The 16,354-nt window shown below is 40.9% G+C and overlaps 1 protein-coding gene across 1 annotated transcript in view; it reads right to left on the bottom strand.

Annotated features, from left to right (window-relative positions):
• Positions 1-216: 216 nt before the first annotated feature.
• Positions 217-16,354, bottom strand: part of LOC146481777 (vacuolar protein sorting-associated protein 8 homolog) — a 55,171-nt gene continuing 39,033 nt past the window's right edge. Inside the window, exons 39-53 of the mRNA XM_085107831.1 lie at positions 15,494-15,592; positions 14,238-14,327; positions 13,369-13,418; positions 12,675-12,819; positions 11,712-11,801; positions 11,031-11,097; positions 10,133-10,233; positions 9,511-9,589; positions 9,294-9,376; positions 8,327-8,407; positions 7,202-7,377; positions 5,421-5,583; positions 4,634-4,678; positions 4,005-4,088; positions 217-2,176 (exon numbers count right to left, since the gene is read on the bottom strand). Coding sequence (XP_084963957.1) covers positions 2,045-2,176; positions 4,005-4,088; positions 4,634-4,678; positions 5,421-5,583; positions 7,202-7,377; positions 8,327-8,407; positions 9,294-9,376; positions 9,511-9,589; positions 10,133-10,233; positions 11,031-11,097; positions 11,712-11,801; positions 12,675-12,819; positions 13,369-13,418; positions 14,238-14,327; positions 15,494-15,592 — 1,485 coding nt within the window. The 3' untranslated portion in view covers positions 217-2,044. The remainder of the gene's footprint in view (positions 2,177-4,004; positions 4,089-4,633; positions 4,679-5,420; positions 5,584-7,201; positions 7,378-8,326; positions 8,408-9,293; positions 9,377-9,510; positions 9,590-10,132; positions 10,234-11,030; positions 11,098-11,711; positions 11,802-12,674; positions 12,820-13,368; positions 13,419-14,237; positions 14,328-15,493; positions 15,593-16,354) is intronic.

The following is a 16,354-nucleotide window of genomic DNA, read 5'->3' as shown; positions in this document are numbered from 1 at the left end:
TTCGAACGCAATTTATGAATCCACGATTATTACTAGTTAAGCTTTTGTCATGGCAGTGGCTGCGAACACTCCGCTGGCAGACTAACATGTCGGATGTTTGAGGGCTCATTTTGACGGTACGACTTTGTTGTATGCGACATGTTGACGACAAGGTTACGATAGAAATTATTTCGTGTAAAACAAACTTACAACTTGTCGTGCACGAGATGTAAAATGTCGTTGGATTTTGAAAATCTTTTTAATTCCTATTTCTCCATTCTTTCTTCTTTTAAGAAGAAAACAAATTTTTAAGCAAACCATAAAATTCCGTATATACGTCCTCAGCTTACGAAAGGGCTTCTTAGTGGCTTACTCTCGGGGAGAGGGTGGGGCTTGCTATTGGAGGGAACTGAATTTTGATTTTCAAAAGCAGCTGGGCTTAAAACACTGAGGGTGCGTTCCATTTGTCAGAACCGACCGGCCGGGGTAGTCAGTTTGGAAATTGCCTGCATCACTTTGAAGACATAGCTCTAAAGATTCTTCACACGACACCACCAGACAATGGTTTGGGACAAATTAAAGGAATTTGAAGGATTCCATAAAGCAAGTTGTTGAAATCGCAGATCTCTCAACCTCAAAACACCGAAAATCTGGAGACTAAGGCAAAAAAAAAATCTGGAGATTTCAGTAAAAATCGGGAGTTGATCGACCGGTAGACAAAACTAAGTAAACACAGGTGCTACTCATTTTGAAAATGTGACGAGTGACAAAGATGCGAGAGACTGGTAATGAAAACCTAATTTGGCACATGTCTTCTATATATGGTCATGGACTGTGTTTTCAGCAAACAGACGGATTTACTTAGAGTTGGTTACTATTAAACTATGGATTGATTTGCACAGAATTGGCGCAAGAAAGTCACCCAAACAAGCCAAAAATGAAATTATAGAAGGAAATTGTATCCTTTCAGCTTGTGACTGTTTATCGTGAGATTTTTGTGTCTCTTCGTGAGACTGAACTGAAAACCGTGAGTTTCACGGCAAACTCGTGAGACTTGAGAGGTCTGAAATCAGTGCATTCAGTTTACGAAATAACCAATCTGCCCGGCCAGTTCTTACAAGTGGAAAGCACCCCAAGATCTTAGAACCACTAACACTACAGTTCATGTGATTATACTCGGAACGGAGGGGACCCTTGGGTGAGCTTATTATCAGAAGGATGTTTCTCCCTGACATTTGGGGGGGGGGGGGGGGGAGGGGGGAGTTGGGGTAGAGGGCTGGGCTTACACCATTGGAGGTAGGCTATTTTCTAAGAACAGGCTTATATTCGGAATTTTACGGCAATCAAGTAAAGTGTATTTACCATAGTTTTCTTAGAAAAATGGTCCACTGTTCTTATGGTTTAAATCCACTTTTTTTTTTTTTTTTTTTACAAAAAGACTAAATTTTATGTATGTATTAATTACCTTCAGTATTACCTAAAAAGGCACAGAAGGTTATAATTACATAATTATAATAGCGCGACGTTAAAATGATAAAATGTAGTTGTTTTTTCTTCGAAAATATTTTTTGTTATTCGACGATCATATCCAGGCCACAACGAACACTGAAAATTTGAAAAGAAACAGATTGCGTGACGCGAAAGTAACGCCTCTAAAGCTTCTCTGTTAAAACGTTACAAATATAAGCCCGATAGGTTTCTTGAGGTTTCCTCGCCACATCTCTACTGCTACTTTTGTCTTAGATTAATGAGTTTTCACTTATGGCAGATGACGATGATGATGATGATAATGATGATGATGATGATAATGATGACGGTGATGATGATGATGACGATGATGATGACGATGACGATGACGATGATGATGATGAAATCGACAGATTGCATACGGATAACTCTATGCAGTGGATAAATCGCTATCCAGCGGATAAAATGTACTCCAACAAATACATTTTATCTGAGGAGAGACATTTTAACAGGCCAAAAACATTTCGGCCAGAATTGTAGACGAGAGACGTTGGCAGGAACACCAAACGGTGTTGAGAGTTGTTGGAGTAGGGATTTTTTAATCTCGTGGAGGGGCAAGATGCAATCGAAATCTTTCGTCCTCAAAAATGCTGCTTGAGTTCGTTGATCGGGAGCCATAGCTGAGACTAAACGCATCGCTAGACCTGGATAGTTCCGATAAAATGGCGAACTGTAAGGAACAAAGAAGATGATCGGTTAAGATATTACGAAGAACAATCCGGTCTCACAATTGCTTACAAAAAATAGGGGTTCACTCTAGTCTCCATAGCATGAAAACACTTGGAATATTACCACTTCCCCTAGAAGGGATGCTTGTCTATGCATGATAGGATAACCCAGCATGACTAGGAGTATTACTACTCCCCCCTGGATAAGATGCTTGTCCATCACAGGATACCCAGCATAAAGTGACTAGGAGTATTGCTACTCCCCCCTGGATGGAATGCTTGTCCATCACAGGATACCCAGCATAAAGTGACTGGGAGTATTGCTATTCCCCCTGGATAGGATGCTAGTCCATCACAGGATACCGAGCATAAAGTAACTAGGAGTATTACTACTCCCCCCTGGATGGGATGTGAGTTCATCACAGGATACCCAGGATTCAGTGAATAGAAGTATCACTACTCCTCCCTGGATGGGATGCGAGTCCATCACAGGATGCCCAGAATTAAGGGGGGACTTAACCTAAATTTGAGTGAAATTAGAAGAGGTTTTAAGAAGGGATAGAAGAAAGAAAATGATTTTTGGAACACTAACAGACAGTTGATACCCACGCAAGAGCACCCCAGGTTGCTTGTGGACTAACTTGGTGTCCGTCTATTAATTATTAACTACAAATTCTAATTTTAAAACTTCACTAATTCTTCAATATTTCTTATTTCTCTTAATTTTACCAATCCTTCTAGAAAAACTATCTCCTCACAAATATACCCAAAAATCACCCAAAAATTCACACCCCACAACATAGATTCACGGGATGAACATAGAGTTTTTGGATTGCTTGAAACGTGAACAAGATATTTCCATTAAAGCCATGTCAAGTGCGGTAAAATGGCGTTTACGTTAAGTCCCCCCTTAAGTGAAAAGGAGTATTACTACTCCCCCCTGGATGGGATGCGAGTCCATCACAGGATACCCAGCATGAAGTGAAAAGGAGTATTACTACTCCCCCCGGATGGGATGCTAGTCCATCACAGGATACCCAGCATGAAGTGAAAAGGAGTATTACTACTCCCCCCTGGATGGGATGCGAGTCCATCACAGGATACCCAGCATGAAGTGAAAAGGAGTATTACTACTCCCCCCCGGATGGGATGCGAGTCCATCACAGGATACCCAGCATGAAGTGAAAAGAAGTATTACTACTCCCCCCGGATGGGATGCTAGTCCATCACAGGATACCCAGCATGAAGTGAAAAGGAGTATTACTACTCCCCCCTGGATGGGATGCGAGTCCATCACAGGATACCCAACATGAAGTGACTAGGAGTATTACTACTCCCCTCTGGATGGGTTGCTAGTCAATCACAGAATACCTACCATGAAGTGACTAGGAGTATTACTACTCCCCCTGGATGGGATGCTAGTCCATCACAGGATACGCGGCATGAAGTGACTAGGAGTATTACTACTCTCCCCTGGATGGGATGCTAGTCCATCACAGGATGCCCAGCATGAAGTGACTAGGAGTATTACTACTCCCCCCTGGATGAGATACGAGTCCATCCCCAGCAGTTTGTTGACGTCTCTCTAAAAACGTTTCTGTACTATGAGAGTCGAGTTTCTTCTCCAACAACACAAAACATTTATACCAGTAGGTAGAAACAGAGAGAGAGAACGTGGAAAGTGCCTTGTCTAAATGAAGCAATCCGAACGAAGAATCAAGGTGTGCGTTTCACAAACGTCTTACTTCGAGTCCGAGAATTATTTCCTTGAATCAGTTTATAAGGAACGGAGACAGTTCTAACACTAAAGAAGCCCAACGTGATATTTACCCGTGAAGCGCCTTTGCTTTGTCCTTTGAGTCTGGTTACACTCTCAAACTGTTGTTGTGTAAGAGAAGGAACGGCTCTTTCCGTCTATAAAAAGAAAACAAGGAATTGATTAACTATGTGAAAAAGAATTTGAGTAGTTTACGATTTGCTGTTATTTATCCGAACCTCCCGAAGATTACCGACACTTGTCTCAGTACTTATAGTTTGTGTTTTAAATGCACGGAAGACCATCGTAGATATGTACGCAACTTAAACAGTTGCGAAAAGAAAGCTGAAAAATTCACTCTTGGAAAGGAATCGAACCGATGACCTCTGCGACGCCGGTGCAGTGCTCAACCAACTGAGCTATCAAGACAACCGGGAGCTGGCCGTGGACGATGAATAACGAGAGTAAATATATGAAAATATATCATATATTTGAATGTATTTCAATATTTCACCTGCAGTTCAAATATATGATACTTCATGTTACAGATTACCCATGCACTCTTACTTATCCGACGAGTGCTAACATTTCGCTAAGATGTGAAGATTCTCGTAGGAAAACCATGAAGTTTTTCCACTAAATTAAGAACTACGAAGGTTAGATGGAAAATTTCTTGGCCTCTACAGTTATAAAAATAACCTACTTTTTGAACCTCTTCCTTCTTTGAAGCCGCAGAGCTTTCAGATTTCTAAAAGATAAAGCAGTTAGTTAACAAAGCGCCTTTTCTTCTCCTAGTGGGTAAGATAATAATAAACGGGGAAGCAAATGCCGCAGAACCGAAGAGATAAGAGCTCGCCTACCACAAGTTCAAAGAAGAAACACTATGACCAAGAACGAGTTGTCTCGTATGTTAAAGAGCAATAATTTTAATCACCTGCCCTCGGTTGTTCAAAGAGCGGATAACTCTATCCAGTGGATAAATAACTATCTTGCGGACAAAATGTACTGAAATCAACACATTTTATCTGCTGAATAGCGACTTATCTGCTGGATAAAGTTATCCGCTCTTTGAACAACTGGAGCCTGTTTGATGATCCAGTCAAACACAATTACAATGTAAAATCTCAGAAGAATGTTGTACCACCACTATCACGATCTGAATGTCACAGACAATCTTTTATTCCTGGAGCCTTAAGACTGTCCCAAATTAAGTAACTAGCTATCTCCATTCATGTATATGGTAATGGTAATAGTTTTTTGGGCATTCAAGTTTAAGCTTTGTACTATAGAAATTGAAAACAATAATAATAATAATTCTTAGCCAAAAGTGTTTTTCATTAGAGATACTATTATTATTTAATTTTTGTTTATCAGTTTAATTATTTGTTTCTTTGGTTTTGGATAGAAATATATCATTCAACGTCATCGAAGAGTAACAGTTTTTATTTCATCAAAGTACTTATTTTTTCTGATAAACAGTTAGCCCCTACCTGAGCTGAAGCTGACGAAGGTTTTGCTAATTTTCCAAGCCGTGTTTTGCCTTTCCCCGACGAAAGACGCGAAAGCCCAGTTTTATTACAAAGAATACAAATCCAGTTTCCCTCAGTTCCAGTAGTCCCTGCCATACATTCCGAATGATAAACATGACCGCACCTGAGAGAGCAAAAAAATAAAAATAAAAAAAAAAAAAAATAATAATAATAATAATAATAATAATAATAATAATAATAGCGAGAAGATTCCTCTCCTGGAAATTCAAAGAAGCAAAACAAAGTAGAAACTGAAAAAGTGTTCTTCGAAAGACTCTTTCGAGTTTTGTTTTTAAGTGCAGTGATATGAAGACTTGCTTGACAACAAAGCTTAATTACAGCCTCGTAAATGGAAGCCAAGAGGTAGTCTTGATCACAGTTCATGGAAGAGTGCTGTTGCCCAATGTGAATCGCCTCTCAGTCGTATCTTTCTTAACAGAGTTTGGCCTAGCCTCCCACGCAGTCGTTTTTAGGAGACTCGTATTACCTCCTCCCCACAAATACAAGTCCCCTAAAAACGACTGCGTGGGAGGCTAAGTTTGGCCCACCTGATCGATAAACCCACACGTTTCAACTAAAACTATTTCCCTCGCCATGCCAACCTTTAAAAACTTCTTTACCCCGATGACCTCCTTAATAACGACAGCTCACTTGGTCCTAGCCTGCGTAGCAAGCGTTTCAGTCGGGTTTTGTGCGTTTCTCGTTGTTTGAACGCGCGAAAATTGGGACGAGAGAGGAAAAAAACGAATGAAGGAAGGAGAGGAAGAGAAAAGAAAGGAAACTCTCCTCTCCCCTCCCTCCTCCAAAAAAGGTACAAAACTCGACTGAAACGCTTGCTACGCAGGCTCTCTTGGTCCTGCAGCAAGTGACACAGCGGTAAAATGAGTGCGCATGCTCGTCACGTGTGCACAATCTTAAGCGGCGAAATGGCGGCATTTTTAAAATTCCCATTGTTTGTATTCGTTTTCGCGGGGATAAGCCCAAATCACAATAGATAAGGTTGCCGCTTTCAGGAAAGGTTCCTTCGAACTTCCTCCATCACATATCTTATTCAACAAAAAATATACTGTGGTAACAGGTGTGAATTTGGCGATTGAAGTGGAGCATTCGTAATCGGTTCTCGCTCGAATCACAAATCTGCGGAGCATGCGCACTCATTTAGCCGCTGTGTCGCAGCGAGTAACCTTGCCTGAAATAAAATCCGCCTCTAAACCATAGACATGCAGTATTATAGGACAATTGCAGTAACTGAAAAAGAAACCAACAACAAAACAACAGAAGCTAGGGTTACGTTTGGATAGCTAACGATGGAAAAGATACCTATAATTTGATTTCCATCCCCGAAACTAATCGCAAGCCATAGAAGCACGATCACGTTCTACGTCTGTAACATTGCTCCCAAACCTTTGTGTCTACTACGAGCAAAATTACGTCCATTGGCGTGGCGCAGTTATCAAGTACTTTCTACTACCTTGCGAGCAGAGATCACTGGGATCCCCCCACCCCCCCCCCCTCCCGATAAAAAGAGAAAGACAGCGGCTGCTTGTAAAGGTCTCTTTTTCTCCCCGTTTTCATTAAGGATATGAGAGATTTCTACGCACAAAGCAGTTCTCTGTCTTCCGACTACCCGTTCTCAAGACAAAACGTTTTTTTATTATAAAACAAACAACTGGAGTAGCTACGGTTTACGTCTGCCTACTTGTTCCTCTGTGCAAGTAAAAGAAGACAAACGCAGTCCTTACCTAAAGATTATCAGATTATCACGTTGACCACTGACATATTCGTCGGTGGAAAGCCTGTGACAGATGGCGCACCTGGTTGACTTGGGAGCAAAGCCAAGGTTCGTCTGAGTTTTAAGATGACTAAGCGAGGCGTGAAGATCGCCTGCTAAGAGTTTGTTTGTAGTTTTTAATAGAGTCTGCAACAATTGAAAACAAACGAAAAGATTAGTAAGCCAGCCTAGTTATAACTTAAGTTGTGAATAAATAAAACTTGTGAACTAGTGAACTTAGCATGGAGAGAAAATTGACAAGTCAAGCATCTGATTTACCGTTTCTGACGTCACGTAATTAACTCGGTAGTCTAGCAGCTCTCATAAGCTTGTAATTGTTTTAATTGTGTAGCATCTGCTAGTGTTTTTAGGGTTGGGGGTATTGTTCTGTTGTTTATTCTACTGTTTTCTAGAAGGGTTGCAAGCCAATCACGTGAGACCTTATGAGAACTACTACATCGCCCAATTAACTTCAAGAGCTGTAGGAACAGCCTGAATTTTGAGAATGATGTATTTAATCAGTAAATGACACAGGCATACTCAGAAGAAAGGAAATTCGAGTGCTCAGAATTCAGGAGTCGAACCTAAGACCTTCTGATTACTAGTTTGGATGCTGTACCACTGAGCTACAGGAGACTCGTGGGAGCTAAGGCCATTGAACTAGGTTCATGGGACATGTTTTGTTTGTTTGATTTTTATTCGCAGTTGACAAACACCATTTTTTCATATATTCACTATGGTACACTTACTGAAGGCAAAACGGACCTTAATGCCTCTCATTACAAAGCAAACCGGTCCTCGACTTGGGTTGGAATCCTATCCGAGCATGATTTTCTTTCTTTTTACTTTTTTAGCCGCTAACTTTCCTAAGTTCACTACGAGTGTTTTTCATTTACAAAATCTTTTGGCTCCCGGAGTAGTCCAAATTCTGCGACGAAGACATGCGTACATGACAGAGGATAACTTCTGGTATATCGTAAATCTCAATGCCAAAAAGAGCGCAACCAAAAACAACAGACTCAAGAATATTCTCCAATACCCGTGCCAGAGTTCGAATAACATGTAGTTTTGCAAAGGACAACAAGAGCTCACTAACCGATTCATAGCTATAGGTATCTAACATTCCTAAAATTAGTTCCTTGATTTCACCAAATTTGCCAGTACTATAGGTTGGATCCTATGTCAAAGGAAAACAGAATAGGTTACCACAGAAAAGAAATAAACACGAGAAGCATGCATCTCGCTTCAGCTTCACTACATTTCCAGCATGAGCAGACTAGCCTAACTGGATAGATGCTAGTCCATCACAGGATAAGGAAACGTGTAAAAGCAAGATATAACGTAGACGTTATAACCGCTACACTACAGGCGAACCTACAGTAACAGCGGGCAAAATAGCACAGCTTATTCTTATTACATCACTAAGTTCACGGGGTCGATCACTCAACTCGCCGGTGAACCATATTTTAATATAGTACGTTATATCTTGCTTTTACACGTTGACTTGCTTTGTTCCTTTGATATAACAGGTCATTACAATGATCCTATGTGAAAATATGGCTGATTCACGTTGTGTCAATATTCCCTGCTGTCTGTTTCACATCACAGGATACCCAGCATGAAGTGACTTTAGTCCATCACAGGTTACCCAGCTGAAGCAACTGAGATTATTTCCACCAAAGGGTTACCCTTTAACGATATGAATGGTTAAAGAGGTTCTCTCCATATCAGAAGTTTACACCGAGGGAATACTTTATCTCACCAATTTCCATAACTTTTGAGGGAGCATGCCCTGAGACCCCTCAGGGCCAAGCACCTTACACGCTCCAAGTCTCCCCGCCCCCGTCCCCTCTCCTTTTCCGTGAAATCCTAGATCTGTCCGCAGTTCTTACCAACAAAATATCTTGTTTAGGCTGCTCAAAGGGCGAATGACTTTATCCTAATGATAAATTCGAATACAAAGGAAAATATGTGTACAAACACATTTATTCTCTGGATAAAGACTTGTGTAACTGGTAGCGCTAAACATTGTAAAGGTTTTAGATGCAACACACCACACATACCTGCATTATCTTCTGAAGAATTGCTGGTAACGAAATGTATCCCATCATGCTGTTCAGCACGTGTCTTGTTTGTTCCTTGAAAGCTGTAAGGGAATTTTTAAAAGACTTCAGATCCGAATATGTCTTCTTCCGAATGAGCAATTCCTAGTTGTATTAGTTGTATAGGAAACAAAGGTGACGAAGAATGTCAAACGCTACGTTAACACAAGTTCCTCACCTAGAAAATATGCACTTGCTGTGTCTTTACACTTTCGCTGAGGCGCCATGACAGTTTCAAGAAGAGGAAACCACAAGGCCTGCAAAAATGAACAAAAGTGACTTGACCAATCACAGCGAAAGCCAATAATGCTAACAACCAATAAGGACTCACGAAGTGACTGGAGCCTAACGTAAGAAAATATGAACTAAAAGGAGCTAAGCGCGCAAGCTAATGAACTAACAGGAGGTAAGCAAGAGAAAATAACTACAAACCAAACCTAAGTGCGGGAAAATATGAAAGGGAGCTAAGCGCGCGGGGAAAAGTGCCATGCACAGAAAAATTAACGCACAGATCTATAATTTCCCCCACGTAGCCGGCTTGTAGGTTGCCAAGTAAGGCGCTCTCGTTTTTTGTCATTTTAAAGCAGCGAAGGAGACTTCGCCCACTATAAAGAAGACCGTTCTTGGGGTGTGTCATGCAATATTGATAAGCAACAATCATGTGATAAGCCTCTAAGCGGGTATCACGCGCATTTTTGCCTTTTTTTTCCAGGACTGTCTTTTATTCACCCTTTTAATCTTATGCTCACATCTTATATTCCTGCTAAACAGGTAATCCCAAAAAGACAGTAACGTTGTACCTCACGATCAGCTTCTTCAAGTCTCCCAGAGTTTCTTTGACACAAAGGAATTATAACACCTAATAGTACTGCCTCAACATTTGCAGTCAGCTTCCTGATTTCTGTAATATCAACAACACCAATATTACTAATAATAACAGAGAATTCATTTAGCGCCAATAAGCCCATTAAACTTAGTCCCGGTTCAGACGCCGAACTTTTCATGAGCCGAACCTAATACCTCGAATTAAGTACATGAAAAGTTCGGCGTCTGAATCAATTGAGAACGGCTGTGTCAATTTGGGACGGCTCAGCCGTTCTTCCCGCCTGGCTCAGCCGGGAATTTCGGCTTTGGAACGGCTTTGATTCAGACGCCGAACTTTTCATGAGCCGAACCTAATGCATAAATTATTTTAACGTATTTCAAATACTGAAAAAAATAAAAAAATAAAAAACAACGCTAACATTTCGATTGGTTTATCTTCAAGTAAATTAAGTTCGGCTAATTAAATTCGGCGTCTAAATCAAAAGGCGGGATTTTCGTGATTTGGGCCGACCTTAATTTGAATTAAGTTCGGCTCATGAAAAGTTCGGCGTCTGAACTGGGCCTTAGAGTCCTAGTATGGAACTTTTAAAGACTACGACGCGAAGAGTTTTACTTTTTCGGTTAATTAACCGCAGAAGGTTGTCCATAATGCGATGGAAAAATCTGTTCCACCATAACAGTTCATATTACCAAAGGACCCTCTAGGAGGAACTTACAAAACGTACTAGAAGACCCCAAGTGTTCAGATTAAAATACAAGCATGCTACATATATAAAGAGAAGCTAAGACAAGGAGACAACAGATTCAAAGAATTCAACAGTTCAATAGAACAGACTGTACAGGAAAACACGCTCTAGGAGAATTTTGACATACCGTTCGAGGGTGGAGACTCGTGTTTCTCGAATACATCACAAAGGGTCTTCACTTTAACCTTCAAAGTCTGCAGACGAATAGAGGTTGTATTTTATGATCACCTTATCATCAAAGTAATAACATTTTGAAACTGGGGTAATCTGCTTATAAGTTTGGGGAGCGGCGTTGAAAGCCGTTCGAATTAAAACCCTTCAGTGATGGGTAAATTGGTTGCAGTGAAATTGTTTGTTATGCTGGTTATACCGTTCGTGTCTGTAGATGAAATTCTAAACCGTGGGGAACCATTACACTAAAAGCTATTGATCAGCAACTTCCAGAGATGACACTTGTCATCCTATAAACAATCGCTCTCTTAAGTTAGTCGACGAAATCCTAAAGTGTGACCATTCAGATGAAAGCTACTGAGCAATACTTTCCTGTGGTGCTGTTTATTATGTTGTACAAGGTGGTTCTAACTTTTGAGTCTGTGGATGAAATCCTAAAGTGTGACCATTTAAATGAAAGCTACTGAGCAGTATTTTCCTGCGGTACTGTTTATTACGCTGTACAAGAAGGTTCTAACTTTTAAGTCTGTGGATGAAATCCTAAACTGTGACTATTCAAATAAAAACTACTAAGCAGAACATTCATGTAGTTGCAGGTTTTACGCTTTACAAGACGGTTCTAAGGAGTTATTCTTACCTCTAAAAGAAGCTGAAATGCGCCGTGAATGTCACCGGCCTTCTCCAAAAGATACGCTGTAGCATACGTGTTGTTGAACTGACGAACAATCTAACAACAGTGAAAAAAATACGACAGTAAAAGCTGATGCTAAACCTTCGTTTAATCATTTAATTCGCCTTCCTCTACTCGAAGATGAACATCTAAACGTTGTTTCAGCCATTGGTAAGATTTTTCTTAACATCAAGAATTTTATCTTTTCTGATCATTTCCTTTATCCTATCACCCAGTATAGATCAGGTATTAGGCAATAAATTTGTAATAGCAGGTGGACGTCATCTTGTTAATGTTTCCCAGGGAATGATAGGAGCGAGATGGCCGCAGGAAGAATGGAAACCAAACATGGTGGAGCTTGAAGTCAGCGTTGTTTCTGACGAAAGAAAATGTTCAAACCAAGAGCGATTTCCTTTAAGGCGTTGGATTTTCAACGTGATATTATCTTCTGGATATTTCTTACCCCAAAATTCCCAAAACAAGGACGAGTTTTTGAAAGGCGTTTCAATAATTTCGGAAACATTTTTTTCTTCACGATAGCCGGTAACATTTACGTGAATAATGGTAAAGTAATGTAATTTATTTAATGTCAATAACACGGGGAGTGCTTGCGCAATCTCCCAAGCCAGAGGTTCATGATAAAGTGCTTGACAATAATCCAGATCGAATTGGAATTTGGAAGTGTTGGTTTTTGAGAAGAGAGGAAAACCAGAGTACCCGGGGGGAAAACCTCTCGGAGCAAGGACGAGAACCAACAACAAACTCAACCCACATATGACGCTGAGTCCGGGAATCGAACCCGGGTCACATTGGTGGGAGGCGAGTGCTCTCACCACTGCGCCATCCCTGCTCCCCTGAGCAGACGGTAAAAATAACCTACTGCCGGGTTACCGGCTCCTAACAAGAACCCTGCCGTTAAGTGACTCATACCGCGAGTGTTTCCTCCAGTCTGTAGTTTTCCGTGTTTCTCAAGTAACTGTGCACCAGGTCAGGTTGGTATTTACACATCAGCTCAATGTATTTTTCATGAACTTCAGCATCGGGTGTGTCCTCTGGGCGTGTAGCAGTGGATGATCTAAAATCGAGAAGAGAGGGATTAATTTCACGAGAAAATTAGTTAAGTTAAAACAGGAGAGAATAAATGGCAAAGAACCGCGATCGAAAATGCTGCTAGCAAACGCAGGATCTGGGAAAGATCTAATCAGCCAAAAATAAACACATAAGTAGCTCAAATAACTGCAAGGCTGATCGGACTGCGTGGAAAACTTAACACGACAGTGACATGATAGAGACCAAACCGAGAGTCAAAAAAGCAACTGTGGACAGCTGTTTTCGAGCTGGTTGGCTATCGTCAGCACGGTATAGCAGCAAGAAGTAGAGTGTTAAAACAGGACACAATTCACTATTTTCAAACCTGATTCAAGACTATTGAACTAATTATGCATTGGTTCCTCGTGGCATACACTTGATTTTTTGAGTAGGCAAGGTTACGACAAGAACAATTTTGGTCAAATCCTAGCAAAATCATAGCAGTTTTCAGTCTTGCTGATTGAAATTTGACATTTGTTTTTTTGTTTTTTCAATTTGGGCACTGTCGTAAGCGAGAGAAAACACTTCAACTTACCTATTGTCGAAGACGCCTTTCAGGAATTCGTACTGCGTTGTGGATTGACCCTTAAAAGAAAGGAATAAAACAAGAAAAACAACAGATACAAACGCATTGGCGATGGGTATTGTAGAAAATCAAAAACAACAACTTTCTTTAATTAGAATACTGTTAGTCTCAGACCAGACTTGGTCTCCTCGTCAAGAAGAAACTCTGTTTTACGTATCACTGTTTTGTGCCTCCATCTTTTTATTTTACCTTTTTGCCGCGCTTGGCGCAGGCTAATTATTGATTGTTTTTACGTGCTGCGCATCACTTAAATATTTAAAGGTATCGGCTCGGTTTGGCACTGGTCTTCCCGCGCTTGGTGAGAGTTTCAAGTTTTCCGCTTGGCGCTGGTTTTAAGTTTTCCCGCGCTTGGCGTCAGTTACAAGTTTTCCCGCGCTTGGCGCCGGTAACAAGTTTTCCCGCACTTGGCGCCGGTAACAAGTTTTCCCGCGCTTGGCGCCGATTACAAGTTCTCCCGCACTTAGCCCTGGTTACAAGTTTTCCCGCGCTTGGCGCAGATTACACGTTTTCCCGCGCTTGCCATCGGTTGCACAAATGCACACAACCTCCGCATCGTACTGGTTCAATACTTTCCCCCTTACCGCATTAGTTTTTCGTTTTCTCGCGCCTTGCACTGATTTCAACTTTTCCCGGGCTAGATACCGCCCGTAGGTTTTCCCGCATTTCTAACCGGTTGAACCACGCCCGGACTTTTGCCCAGGTTTCCAAGTTCTCCATTGCCTTATTTTCAGTTGTTCATTACACAGACCTGATTCCTTTGTCAGTTTTATTTGACGGCATTTACGTAAACTCGTTCTAAATACCAGCCTGGCTCTCACCTCTAGCTGACGGATGACAATCGTCAGCGTGTCCGGAAACTCTGTTAGAATCATGTGCGCAGTTTTGCGACAATCGATTGACAGAAAACTCTGAAAAGAAAACAGAGACAGTAAGTCACTGTTCCCATATTCAAAGTAAAATTGGGGCCGATCAATTACTATTATTCTGAGAACCATGTATTATTCAGTGAGTGGCACAGGCATACTCAGAAAAAGGAAATCCGAGTGCTCCTATCAGGAGTCGATCCTAAGACCTACCGATTACTAGTTCAGATGCTCTACCACTGAGCTACAGGAGACTCGTGTAAGCTAAGGGCATTTAGCTACGCAGGTTCATGGGACAAACATCCTGCATACTGCTAGGAATGGAATGTCATGTGTGGCATATGTTTACTACTATTCTGTTCAACGTGAGTCTGACGACCTCAGTTTTAAATCCTTGCAATTCAAACGAGCTCTACTGAGTAGCAGTTTCTCGTGGTGCTGTTTATCATGCTGTAAATAATGATTCTAACTTTTGAACGTGTACATGAATCCCTAAAGTGTGACCATTTGAAACGAAAAGATGGATCAGAGAATTAACTCTGCAGTGTATGTTAAAGTGCTAAGTGAACCCATGAATTTCCCACGGAGCGTTAGCCCTGGTAACGAAATGGGAGACACACGAGGTAAAGAAAAAAATCTACGACCTCGGTCGGAATCAAGCACACGACCTCCGGAGATGATCGTCTGTTGCTCGGCTATCGACTGAGTTACGAGGCCAGTCGGGAGCATTATGGTGGTAATTGCGGCAATGTGAATATGAAGGGTACAGTGAATGTTGTGCTGCAAGTACTAAGGACACAAATGATGGATCAGAGAATTAAGTAAACTCTGTCGTATATGGTAAAGTGCTAAAGTGAAATGAAGCCTGTCGATGAGTACCAACAATGTTAGATACTAAAGGCGGTTGCTCTTATCACCCTGCTTAATAGTTTTATCCTGTGTCCATGTATGTGTGTTTATGTTTTATAATATATATTTTTCTAACGTTCTCTCACTACAAAAAGCGATAATTTAACATCCTTGTACATTAACGGCTAATTTTTTGCCCTTTCTCCGTGATATTTATACTATTTTCTTTAATGTATTATGTGGAGATGTGGAGATGAATAAAGGTAAAGATAAAGGTGGTTGGAGTTGGTTGGTAGATTGATTCGTGGGTGGTTGGTTCTTGTATTTCATTTTGTTTCTATTTGGTAACTCCTCTAACCCACCTGCAAGCTGTTAAGACAGGCTTCCTTCAGCTCGTCTCTTTCCAGGTCCGTGTATGCATCTTCCGTCATCACATCATGAACATACGCAAATATTTGATGCTGTTTCAAAAGAAAAAAATGTCCTTTAAGTACGGTGCCTACTTTTGTTACTGCGCATACGTTCTACGCATCTCGAGAAACTCGGGTTTCCTATGGGTGGTGCATACTAATACAGGGATATTTTTGCAAGCTTTAAAACTATGAGGAGAAAGCAGAACTTAGCAAGTGCTCTTGGTATTCAAAAAGAAAATTGGGGATTACCATGCATTTTTCAGAGATTCTAAAGCTTCAATATGGAAAAAAACGCCATACGTTACTTTGTATTTTACTGTTTTTTTTTTTAATTATTGTTGCTTTTAACCACGCATTTTTCAGAGATAATTTTCCCAATTTTCTTTTTGGATTCCAATAGCCCTTGCTAAAGTCTGCTTTTCCCACATAGTCAAAAACGGCGCAAAAATACTTCTGTATTAGTAGGCACCGTCCTTAAATAAACAAAATCTGCATGTACAACTCTTAAGCAAAGAAGCCTCAAAGCTCATCAGCTTAAGTTTATCCTTTCTCCATCCATTTTTCTTTTCTTTTCTTTTCTTTTCTTTATTTAGCATTAAGCGAAAAAGAGTCCTACTACGCACTCCTCCCCCCCGGGTGGAATAGTACGTCATCATAGGGTTACCCTCGCCCTCATTTCCTCCATCAATTCCTCGGTCAGGTCACCAATGGATCTTGGTGTAGATCGTCGTTTCCTTAGACAAGAAACTTTACTGCACATTGTCTCTCTTCACCCAGGTGTATAAATGGGTACCGGCGACATACTGCTGA

The sequence above is a fragment of the Pavona decussata genome, unplaced genomic scaffold (assembly GCF_977016875.1).
Source record: "Pavona decussata unplaced genomic scaffold, jaPavDecu1.1 SCAFFOLD_48, whole genome shotgun sequence".
Lineage (NCBI taxonomy): Eukaryota > Metazoa > Cnidaria > Anthozoa > Scleractinia > Agariciidae > Pavona > Pavona decussata.
This window is presented reverse-complemented; position numbering and strand designations above follow the sequence as displayed.